The sequence below is a fragment of the Rhinatrema bivittatum genome, chromosome 9 (genome assembly GCF_901001135.1).
Source record: "Rhinatrema bivittatum chromosome 9, aRhiBiv1.1, whole genome shotgun sequence".
NCBI lineage: Eukaryota > Metazoa > Chordata > Amphibia > Gymnophiona > Rhinatrematidae > Rhinatrema > Rhinatrema bivittatum.
In genome coordinates, this window is record NC_042623.1 from 125,334,003 (window position 1) to 125,346,856 (window position 12,854).

At 42.8% G+C, this 12,854-nt stretch overlaps 1 protein-coding gene across 1 annotated transcript in view; it reads right to left on the reverse strand.

Moving 5' to 3' along the window:
• CREB3L2 (cAMP responsive element binding protein 3 like 2) overlaps positions 1-12,854 on the reverse strand; it is a 118,490-nt gene that overhangs the window by 46,723 nt on the left and 58,913 nt on the right. Inside the window, exon 9 of the mRNA XM_029616405.1 lies at positions 9,239-9,338. Coding sequence (XP_029472265.1) covers positions 9,239-9,338 — 100 coding nt within the window. The remainder of the gene's footprint in view (positions 1-9,238; positions 9,339-12,854) is intronic.

A 12,854-nucleotide genomic window follows, 5' to 3' on the forward strand; every position in this document is an offset into this window, starting at 1 on the left:
TCAGGTGCCAACATAGTTATGAGATCCCAATGCCTGGAGTTCTTTTGCAAAATCCTACCTATCAAAGGCCATGGTGGAAACACAAAGAAGGCTTTCTAAATGCCAACCCTGAATTAGAGATCCAAAACTGATGATACCCTTCCTTTAATTGAAAACAGGCTCAAGTTGGCATTGGCATGAGAAGCCATCAAATTCATCACTTGTCTTCACCATCTATTCACTATCATGGCAAAGGTCTCTTCCAAAAGGGCCCATTCCCCTGGATCAAGGAATTCCAACTGAGGTAATCTACTTGCACTGTTTTTATACCAACTGAAAGTATTTTCACATGTTTTCTGCCCAGATCATCAATTGCTCTGCTTCTGTTGCATTCGTGCCTCTTCTCGCCCTTGCTCCACCCTCTCTACCTTGGGAGCGACTCCCTTCGGCTCTGACGGACAAATGCAGCCGCGGCTTCTCCCTGCCTCTTGGTCCCGGTGTCTCCGGGCTGGCTTGACGCTACGGATCCGCCATGTTCCTGATGACGTAAGGGCGGGCGCGTGCGTGCTCTAGACATTGTACCAGCAAGGGCGCGAACCTCGGGGGCGTTCCCCCGTGGTGACATCATCTATTTTCACTTTAAAAGATCTTTGTTTGCTAACCTCTAGTGAGTTAGCAAGGAACTCCATTTGGGCTTGCTTCATCAGTCCACGCTACTTGCAACAACGATCCGAGTCAGCCAGGGGAATTATTCTTCACTGCTCAGCCTTTTCAAACTTACCAGGAGTACCCGCTCCACGGGGGCTCCGCTCTCTTCTTGATTTCAGATTGCTAAGACAGGATCTGGTACTCGCTCCTCGAGGGCCTATGTCCCTGAATACTCAGAAGACTCCTCATTGCCTGGTAGCGATCGCAGACGTGAACACAATGAGTTCTATTGTAAATAGGAATCGGTACTCGCTCCATTAGGGCCTACATTCCTATAGCTCTGAAGACTCCTTTCCGTCCAAGGCATTATCGCAAGTACGGAGATCGTGAGTTATATTGGCAAGGTTGCAGATAGGAACCGGTACTCGCTCCACGAGGGCCATGTTCCTAGAATCCTTTACAGACTCTCTTCTACTCTAGAAGCCATTTCATATACAGCTATTGTGAGTTCTTATTACAGACTGTTTATAGGAACCAGTGCTCGCCTACGGCTCCTGTTCCTGAATGTACTGAAGACTCTCTGTGGCATAGAGACCATTGCAGACATATACTATTGTGAGTGTACCATCTTGTATCCAGTATACCCTGTCTACTCACTACTTCTAGTCTCTCTCCACAACTCAGCAACCCAGAGATTATATTCCAGTATCAGAAGGACTTCAGCCCTGCCGGACACATCGACTCACTACTGGTGGTTCAGCTTCCAGCCTAATAAAGAACTATTTGTGTTTATTTCATATTCCAGCCTAGCCGGTGGTTCCTCTCAGGATCTCCTCCTGGGGGCACTGTCATCTGCCATCGGCCCAGGGATTCACCATTTCCTCTAAGTGGTCAATCCTTACACTACTATCACTCTGTGGGAGCCAACCACTACAGACCACCAACACCGCTTACGGAAGTATTATATAGATAGCTAACTCTTCTTTCTATGGGACTTTCCAGTAGCCTATATATAACAGTTTGCTACTCCATAGCGGAGGCATGGTAGATTGCTATCTCAGTAGTGAAGTACAATATACCTATTGTTAGCTCCTCTCCTCAGAAGAGTATCATTGAATAGATTGCTACCTTCTTCCCTTACAGGAGCATCTAACAGCAGTTCGCTAACAGATTACTAACTCCACCCTCCTGGCGGGGTAAGCACTACAGATAGCTAACTCCTCCCTTCTGGAAGAGCAGATCATGACAGATTGTTAACTCCTCCCCCTTTCAAGAAGAAAGCAGAACAGATTACTAACTCCTCCCATCTGGAGGAGGAGAGCATAACAGCTTCTTCTGCTGCTTGTGGAGATTTGGTGCCCCTTGATTTATGTGCACCACCACTGTAGTGCTGTCTGAGAGGATCTTGACTACCTGCCCCTGAAATGTTAAAGAGCTTTTTTTTTTTTTATTAAACTCTTCTCTGACTGATGGCCCACCTGTCCTCCTCCCAAATCCAAGTGCCCTGATCAACTCGATTTTGAGAGTGTGCTCCCAACCAAGGAAACTGACATGAAGGGAAGTGTCTAGGTTCATCCCTCCGGTTCTCAGTTTTTTCAGCACTAGCTGCCATTTCAAACTATTTTTGCCTTGGTCCAACAGTGGTAGTCTGATGGAATAAGGTTGTAAATGAAGGGACCATGTTGACAGCAACGCCTTCTGCAAAAGTCTCATCTAAGTCCTCGCTCAAGAGACTAAATCCAATATCACCAGCATAGACCCCAACACCTGAAGATATTTCCATGCTGTGGAACTTCGAGAACTCAACAACTTTCTCATCTGATCCAGCAGCTTCCAAATCCCATCTTGTCAGCTGCATCCTGACCCAACTCCTGAATTGAAACCCATAGGGAAAAATTTTAGGAGGCCTTGGTTTTGCTCAGCCAGAAAGGTACATACTCCCAACTTCCAGCAACTACCACTATGCAGCACTGAATAGGATATTTAATGCTATTGTTTTGTGTTTGCATGTATTTTATGTTTTTATTTTATATATTTATTGTTTTGTATTGGTATTTATATTTTGTTATTTGGTATGATGACTAATTCTGTAAACCACCCAGAAATGTTGATGGGTGGTATACATTTTATAAATAAATAAAATAAAAATCTGACCAGTGTTTGTGTTGAACAAAACTCCCAGATATATTCCAAGGTCTAAGATGGAACCAGTTTGCTCTGTCTGAAATTTACCACCCAGTCCAAATCCTGCAAAAACTTCACAACCCTGGCCATAGCTGTCCAACTCTTTTTTTTTTTTTTTTTTAAATTATATCTTTATTGTGATTTTCACATATTTTAGTAAGACAAAACTTACAACGGAAAAGAGATACAGCCATTTGTAATTATATACATTTACATGTACAACAATCACTATCATGGCTTAATCTTAATATAAGAAATTGAGGAGATAAATTCTAGGAGTAATTTATATAGGTATTTCAAATATCTAACAATAATCAGCTGATTTCTATAGAGACTGTTGTCTATTTTCTAGATCCCTCTTAGTGTACACTAGGGGATATTACAGAAATCACCCTAGCATTAACAAATGACTTGAGTTGCTCTGGATATAAAAATACAAAACATTCCTCCTTTCGCTTCACTATACATTTACTAGGATATCTTAATACAAAAGAAAAACCTAAACTCTTAACCTGTGCTCTTAAATTCAAAAATTCCCTTCTCCTTTGCTGCGTTGAACGCGCAAGGTCCGGGTAAATTCTCACCCCTGCTCCATAGAATGGAGTAGCGATGTTTTTGAAGAAATTTTTCATAACAATACCCATGTCACGTACATTTGAAAAGGTAACAAGAAGAGTTGCTCTATCACATAATTCCATTGAGGAATCCTCCAGATATCCAGTTAAATTTTCCATAATCTCAGCCTGATTTTGAGTTTGAATATTAATTTTTTGTGGGGTTTTTAAGAAATAGTGTTTTATGACACAAGGTAATCCTTGTTCATTAAACTTTAAGTTTTCAAGGAAATATTTTTTTAACGTCATGTCAATTGTTTGTCCCACTACTCTTGGGAAATTAATAAATCTAAGGTTGAGATGTTTGGAATAATTTTCCAGGTACTCAATTCTCCGTGAAGCAATTGTAACATCTTTAACTAACTTTAATTGAATGCTGGAATTATTTTCAATAGCAGCTTCAATTTTATTTAATCTAGAATCATTTTTTTCAGTTTTTTCTTCTATTGCTACCATTTTATTATCCAAGTTATCAACATTTGCATTCGTCTCAAATAGAGCTTTACTCAAGCCCGCTACTAAGTCCCATAATGAGTCCAGAGTTACATTCGCTGGCTTAATTGGTGTTACATACTGGGTAATTTTACCCGTTTTTCCTGCCGGCTTTTCTCCCATCGTCACCAGCTTGTCCTTACTTCCTCCTGTCCCCTGTTCAGGGGTCGATAACATACTCGCTGTGGGGGCAACAGCTACTACTCCTCCCACAGCGCCTTCAGGAGATTCTGGTAAGCTGGGAGGCTCACTCCCGTGCTCCACTCCAACCATTGTACCTAATGCCCCTTCGGCTCTCTGGTCAATGGTTAACGCGTGGGAGCCAATGGGGGACACCATTATTGGGCGCCGAGGATCAGGAGGAGACAGAGTCACATCCCCAGACGGTGACAAAGCTCCCACATCTACCACCGTAGTGGGGGAAGTCTCCTCAGTTGCAGTCTCGAAAGCAGGAGCATATGCTGTGATCAAACGTTGATTCGGGATTGGGGTTGGTTCAGAGGGGTGGACCCGAACCCTCCCCTTTCTTTTCGGAGGCATACTTAACACGATAGTACTTTAAAACGTTTTACTCACTGCCTTCCAGCTTATCTTTCTCCTCCTGACGAGCTGTGTTGGTTTCCAAGTCCTTCCCCTCCGTACCTCCGTCCCAATCCGGACTAAGCCGGACCAAGTTGGTGCGCCCCTTGTGTGCGCGCGGCTTGGCGGCGCGCCGGCGTCGACGGGGCGCCGCTCTGAGGCCGATTTTATGGGCCCTCGTCCCTTTTCTCTGACGTCAGGGGGCTCGGAGGTGGAGCTCTGGGTCCACGGGAAATGGCAGCGTTCAAACAAAGCAGCAACGCTGCGAGATGGATTCTCTGCTCACCAGGTTGGTCTTGAGTCCAGCACAGCCGCACTGTATTCCCCTCTGAGGCCGATTTTATGGGCCCTCGTCCCCTTTCTCTGACGTCAGGGGGCTCGGAGGTGGAGCTCTGGGTCCGCGGGAAATGGCAGCGTTCAAACAAAGCAGCAACGCTGCGAGATGGATTCTCTGCTCACCAGGTTGGTCTTGAGTCCAGCACAGCCGCCAGCTGTCCAACTCTTTTGAGCGGACTTTGCCCTGATCAACCATTTGTCCATATAAAGATGAACAAAAATTAAAATCTCGAAGAGCAGCTGCTACCACCCCCATTAACTTCAAGAAAGTTCTTGGAGAGGTGGCCAGGCTGAAAGGCAGGGCCTGAAATTAAAAGGGATCTAATACCGCAAAACAAAAATTTTTTATCACCTTCCCTTATTGAGATATGGAGATAGGCTTCTGTCAGGGCCAAGGAAGTTAGACATCTCCTCATCGTACTGCTACCATTATCGACTTCAAAATCTCCATTTTGAAATGAGTCACTTTCAGAGCTTTGTTGACTTGTCTGTAGTCTAAAATAGGATGAAAAGTCCCTTCCTTCTTTGGTACTATGAAATAAATTGATACCTTCCTTGGCATCTCTGCAAGACTGGCACTTGGACAACTGCTAACAATATAAGGCATTCAAGAGTTACTTGAAACATCTCCCCTTTTCTGGCAGCATAAGGGGATACCATAGAAGCGTCTGAAATAGGCAGGAAAACTCCAAAGCATACCCATCACTGATCACTTCCAGAACCCATTGATCTGATGTTATTTGGGCCCTTCTCCAATAAAGGCAGATAGCTGTCTACCCGAGTTCCGAAGACTGCATTGAGAATTCCAGGATCCTGCAGTACTGGCAGAACCTCCATCATAGTTTCCACTTCTCTTGTTAGCTGCTGTCCACCTGAAGACCTACTTAGTCTCCCACTCCCAACTCCTAGCCAGTAGGACTTCAGTGCCCCTTTGGGCTTATCTTCTGGCAACTGAGCAGCCTTAGACTCCCCCTAATGTTTTCACAATTTTTTCCAACTCCTCTCCAAACAAGAGTTTCTCTTTAAAAGTGAACTTGACAACTGAGTCTTGGAAACAGAATCAGCTGACCAATTCTGAAGCTACAACAAATGTCACACTGCTACAATAGAGGTCATTGTCCTTTCCATAGCCAAACCAAATAAAGAGTATCCATCAAGCATGCCAAACCCAGTTCCATCCGGGCTGCTTCATCCAGGATTGTTCCAATACCTTCCAAGGATCTTTCCTGGATATGCTGTGATAAATGCAGACCAACCCTTCCAACGATGCCACTGAAACAGCTCCCTGAAGAGTCAGGCTGGCTGCCTCAAATCCCTGCTTAAGTATTGACTCAATCTTCCTATCCTGTGCCTCCTTGAAGAAGGCCCCTCTTTCTTCTGGTATAGTAGCCCTTCTGTGACAGCACAAACAAGTGCATCAACTTTAGAAGTTTTAAATTTCTCCCTTTCCTGAGCAGTCAAAGGATACAGCTTAACCAAAGCCTTTCCTCCTCTGAAATTAGCATATGGGGAGTTCCACTCCACTGAAATATTGATTGATGCAAAGGAAAGGCCTTGGATGGTTTTCTTAGACTCACCATAATAGGGTCTTCAGCCAAGTTCAGATCTTTTTTCACTCTTTTCCTTGGCAATATTTAGCACCTTCTAGGACTGTGAAATTAAAGAAGGAAGTTCTTTCTTATGGAAGAGCCAAAACATGGAAGGCTCATCTTCTTCTATGGGAGAGTATGCCCCTCATCATTGGCCTTAGGCCTTCTTAATTCCAGAACAGAAATGTCTGACCTGAAGACCCCTCATCCTTCATACTGTCGACCTCTTCCCCTTTTCTGGCCCTCTTTCAACCAGGACCAGACCAGCCTTCTGCCTGAGAACATGACAGAGGAGGAGGACCCTCCAAGGAGCCAAGCTCTCTCCCCCCATGTCAAATTCTTAGTGCAAGCATTTTAAAAATTCCACTGATAGAGCTGACCAGGACTGAGGAGCAGCCAAAATTGCTATTCCCAGTCACTCCTGGAGCTGTGGCACCTGACCTGGCGAACCCTGATTCTGAATCCAAACCACCACTATGCAGCTCATCTTAAAGGAAAATAATATTCCTTAGTTTCTCATATGTTTTGTTTAAACTTTACTGCTCAAATAGGGAGCAGGCAAATAGGAGGGTGGGGAGAGAAGGGCGAGAGACCAGTTAAGGAGAGAAGGAGAAAAAGAGAACAAAAACAAGGGCAAACATTCCTCCAGAAGCCTCCTGGCAGTTTGGTAACACTCCACCAAGGATGGGAGTAAAGTACTATCACCCCGGGAATTTCTCAATTGAGGAAAGGAGTCATGGACTGTCACCCCAGGAGCAGCTCAACCAGTGAAGGGAGTCCAAGGACTATCATTATAGAAGCAGCCAAAACCACATCGCCTTCACCCGGCCTAAGAAAGCACGGGATGTTTACCTAGCATCTGCTATAGACAGATAATACTGGCAAGCTGAGCACAGCACAGGACCCTATAATGGGTGATGTCACCAAACCTGTTGTTCTCTATCTCCATCTGCTGGTTGGGTAGCATAAATCATGTGTCTGGACTGGTCTGGCTGGAGGATGATGAATAGAGAATTAGATCAAGGGCAAGCACTAGATATGTTTTACTTGGATTTAAGAAAAACTTTGTCTTTACTAAGATATCTTAGAAGCAGTGCAGCTACTGTAGAGTAAGTGTCCAGTTCAAAGTTATTGGGCTGTTACAGTCTGTTAAATACATCACCTCCCCCAAATTACACACCAATGGGTTAGTTTGTTTGCATAACATATTCCAAACAGTTGGTATTATTATTATTATATCTTATAAATGTTAATAAGATTGCATTCTTGTAAGTCATATGATTTCTTGAAAATTGAGCCCAAAAGGCAGAAAACAAGAAAAATTAATGCAGACCTTTGACATACTTTTACATTCAGGTTAACCTTTAGTATTTCAACAGCCTTGGCTAGTTGCACAGGTCTGATCAAGTCAATCTTATTATGCCTCTATTTTATTTATTTACTTATTTATATTTTATATTCCACTTTTCATATTTTTTCAGCACTTCTAAGCGGATTATATTCAGGTACTGTTGGAATTTCCCTATCCCCAGAGAGCTTACAATCCAATCCAAGTTTGTACCTGAAGTAATGGAGGGTAAAGAGACAGTGGGACTTGAATCCTGGTCTCCTGGTTCATACCCCACTGCTCTAACCACTAGGTTACTCCTCCACTCCACTGTTTTCTGCTTCTTCATCGCCACTAATTGGTCCATCTCCATAGAAAACCCCTTGAAGCACCCTTACAGGAGGCTCATGAATAAAATGGGCAGCCTGGGAGTGAGTCTCTCAGTGGGGAAATGGATTAGAAATTGGTTGACTGAAAGATGACAGAGGAGAGAAAATCAATTAGTGGAGTGCTCCGGGCCCAAGAATTGATCCCTTTCTGTTCAATATCTTTGTGAGCAATATAATGAAAGCGTTAAAAGGAAAGTTTTGTATTTTTTGCAGATGACACTAAGATCTGCAATAGAGTAGATCCCCCGAAGGAGTGATCTAAGGAAGCCTGAAGCGTAGTTGAAGGATGGCAGTTAGGATTCAATGCCAAAAGCGCAGTCATGCAAGCCAACAAGTGGAGGGACAGAAGGTTCAGATAAAATACAGTTCCTTTATTTTGAGTTAAAAATGCAGGGTCTACTCCAGCTGCTAGAAAATTGTATGAGATATGGAAACCGCATCTGCATGGGCCAAGCTGTAGCTATGAGGATCAATCGAGTTCGGTCTTGTATTGCTGCTAAATATATGGGCTAAGTTAGCCAGAGAAGTTTATCCTGCAAACTAGCTGAGCCACCCAATGGCTCAATATGGACCTCATGGATTATTTTACTGGACCAATATAAGAATAATCTAAAATCGTAGAACATGAGTCTTTGAGATCACTTAAGATGTCCCTTCAGGTGTGACCAGCCCATCTAAAATAGGATCTTGAAAGCACCTGTATCACACATCTCTGGATAATTCTAATGCTAATCCAACCTGCAAAGAACCAATTGACTGAAGATGATGTTTAGCACAGTTCCAGAGCAGCGTTTAAAGAGAAAGAAAGAAAGAGAGAGAAAGAGAAAAAGAAAGAGAAAGAGAGAAAGCATTTAACTTATCCTCAACCAATACTTAATGGATGCGAATAAATAAATGTGCAAACAAATTGATATTTAAGTTCACATATGATCTATAACCATACGAACAGAACACAAGCATGTGCAGACATCCCAGATGTTGGTCGTACCTAACATGCTGAACAAGCCCCTTTTAAGTCTCAAGGGATAACCGATGGCATGGGTTTTTTGTTTGATGCAGTAAGGTAGTGCTGTGTGATGCTCAGGCTCAGCCTATACTCACCATGAGACATGTGCCTGTCTGTGTGCTAGCTGCTTTATAGGAGCGCAAAACTTTGCCTGAGACAAGGGCCTGAAGCCTCTGCAATTGCTGTAGGAGTGTCCTGCAGGAGAAACCAAGAATGCAGAGGTGATCTTAGAAGCCATGGACTCCACACAGCCTTGTCATTTCTGCAAATACTATACATATAATTACACAATATATATCTCTACAGTCAGCAGCTAAAAGCAACTAACAGCTCAAATCTGCAAATGTGTGCAGTGATACCCTGCCACCTATACATCTTATTTAGAAATTTTAAGCTAGAAGTTCCACACTAACTAATGGAGCCTGCTTTGCAGAATGTATACATACTACATGTAGATCAGATTTAAAATGGATTGCAAAACAAAGAAAGTTATGAGGTGACAATTACATTCACATATTCGTGAAATATGTGGATCTGGGGGGAAAAAACCCAAACATCTGACTCCCTTCGGTTCCCCTTACATGACCTGGAAATTTTGTAGCAAAGGCACACAAACACATACACACACACTGTGATAGCATAATCCTCCCTCCCTTTGGAAAGTCAGCCAAAAAATACATATTTGTTAGTCTTTTCTTCAGAGTTATACCATAAACAGAAAAATAGGTCCAATCTTAGAACAGCTGCCATGCACAGAGCTTTCTAACTGATCACCCAGCCTGTATTTACTCACTCAGTGGCTGTTTCCATTCACACTACTGCTGCTGCTAGATTTTTCCATGTACACATGGATTGGATTATTTTCTCTAAAAGCAGTACTTAGTGCCAAGATACACATTTATCAGATTTTCTGTCGAGAACCTGATGTGAATTAAAAACTGTGCGCTGAAACTTCATGCAGTTTCTTAATGCATACAATAGAAAATGTATTTTTATCTATTGATTTATTTACACAGTATTTTTATTTTTTTAGCTCATTCCTTTTCATTGGTAGCTCAAGGTGAGTTACATTCAGAAACAGTAGATATTTTCCCTATCTCCAGAGGGCTTACAATCTCTGGAATGAACAAAAAATACCTTATATGCGAATATTTTCAATGTACAGGTGTACACAAGATTTTAAAAACAAACAGGCCGATGCAATAGAGTGTACTCAGCCGAGCACACTGTTTTATCCGTGGTTGGACATACGTTTCTGATGTGCGGCCGCAGCCCCTTATGCTATAAGGGGGATTAGTACGTCTACAACACACGTCCAATGCACAGCAAAACCAATAGCGCTCATCACATGCAAATGTATGTTGACGAGGCTATTAGCTATGCTCACCAGATGCAAAAAAAAAAGGTGTGCCGCGGTCAGGTTAGGGAAACTGATGCTTAGTTAACCCATTCAGCGTCAGTTTTCTCAACCCACTGAAAGCCGACCTCTCCTGGGCACCCGCTGCCAAGGAGGCACTAGGGGTGCCCAACTGACACTAGTGCCTCCTTGGCAGCACAGTCCCTAATTTAAATATTGCATGGCGCCCCCAGGAGAGGTGCCTGCTTTCGGCGCCCATTTATTGCATTGGCCCCCAAAGCGAGTATGTGCATACTCACATGATGACACGAAACACATACAAGGTGGTCATGCTTGGGATGTGGTTTCACATTCACGCATACTTCTGTATTTTAAAACCAATGTAGACGTGAATGTCATCAAGAGTGTGCAAATGTTTTTACACCAGCTATTTAATGCGCCAAATTCAAAAACTTCATTGCCTTTTCAGACCAGGTGCTTGGCATGCTGAATTCTGGTAGTTAGTGAAGAGGGAGGCTTGGTAGAAGTATTGGGAGAGAGTATGTGATGTTATACTGTATATGAATTAGTTGTCTTTGTCGATTAAATTCCTTTGCCATGTCTTTCATTTGCTTGTTTTTTCTGCTTGTCTATCACTGTGTCTGACTCTAGGTTCACTCACTTTGTTTGGGTGCCTTTCTCCAGCTGTCACCGGATTTAGGAATGCTTGTGGTGAATGAGCAGGGTTAACTCAGAGCTGACTGGGGCAGATGATGGAGCAGAATGCGACTGGGGAGCAAGTGTGGGGTGTGTAGCTGGAGGGGTGTCTGAGCAGTGAGTGGCTGGGGGTGAAATGACAGACAAAATAAGTAGTACTAAAGTGTGGATACTCAGGAAGCAACATTTGAGGAAGGAGAGAAAACAGAGGAGGAGGTTCCCCTTAGAAAGGGTTTACAAGGCCCAGGACATGATTTTTGGCTCTATCAGAGGAACAAGTAATGCACATGTAACCCTACTTGCTGTTTGCATTGTTGGTGCAGATTAACCTCCTCAAACTTTCACAAGAGGACAGAGCTAGATTAGATGCTCTAATCACAGTAATAGAGGTCTCTGATGCTATTAATTCTCTTAAAGGGGGGAGAGGGGAGCGTGTGGCTTATGAAAGGTTCCCCGATATACTCTCTCCCATCTTAGCTCAACTGTTTCAGAATATTCTGGTAGGGAGTTCACTTCCCAGGTCACTAATCAAGGAGGTTATTAATGGCGATTCCTAAGGAATGGAGACCGGAGGACGCGCTCCATTTTGTCCAGTTTTTTTTTTGTTACGTACAGATATGAAAATGTTTGCAAAGATGTTGACATTTAGATTGGATAGGATATTGAGGAAACATTCATAAACATCATGTCAACTTTATCGCAGGTAGACACTTTAGTGATAATTTGCTGCAAACTCTGGGAATTCTAGGTATCAAGGCTGGTCAGGGAAGAGATTCTGCTTTTATTACTTTGGATGCTAAAAATGACAGGGTTTACTGGAGTTTCTAGGTGATTTGGGGAGAGCTTTAGGAAATGGGGGTTTCCTGTGGCTATTTTGAGTTATTCAGGAGGTATTAGACGAGGATGCCCTCTTTCGCCATTGCTTTGGTAATTGAACCGCTAGTAGAGCATACTAGGCAGTCACCTAATATTCAGTATTGTTCAGGAGCAGGAGCATAAAGTGACACTATATGCTGACGACATTTTATTTGCGTTAGATCTCAGTCCCTCTAATTTATGCTTTACTGGATATGCTGAGTAATTCTGGGGAAGTTTCAGGATAAAAAATTGTTAGTAAGTCAGATTATGTGCTTAACTCATTCACCTTCTGGGAACTTTTTTGGCAGGCGGAAACTGCCCATTTAAAATTACTGGGGGGATTTGAAATATTTGGGGATAAGGTTATCAGCACAATCAGAGGACCTCTATCACTTGAATTATACTCCTTTTTTGAAAGTGTTTAAGGAAGATGTTCTCAAATGGAAAAGGTTATTTATTAACTGGTTAGGTAGCGCAAACATGGATTGAACGAAGCGAATAGCAAGAATTCTTCACTTATTTGTAATGTTGCCAATTGTTTTTCCTCCAACATTTTTTCGTGCTCTAAATAAGACTGTATCCAACTTATTATGGGTGAGTAAAATTGCTTAGATTAGTTTAAAATAACTTTACAAAGACTTAAGGGAGACAGTGGTATAAATCTGCCACATTTCCAAGATTATTTTAGAGCTGCCTTACTTAATATTCTGGTTCAGTGGTTTGGCAGCTAGTATTCAATGCCAAGAAGTGCAATCATATCCGTGGAGCTGTACGTGATAGGGACGAAAGATGTGATGTGC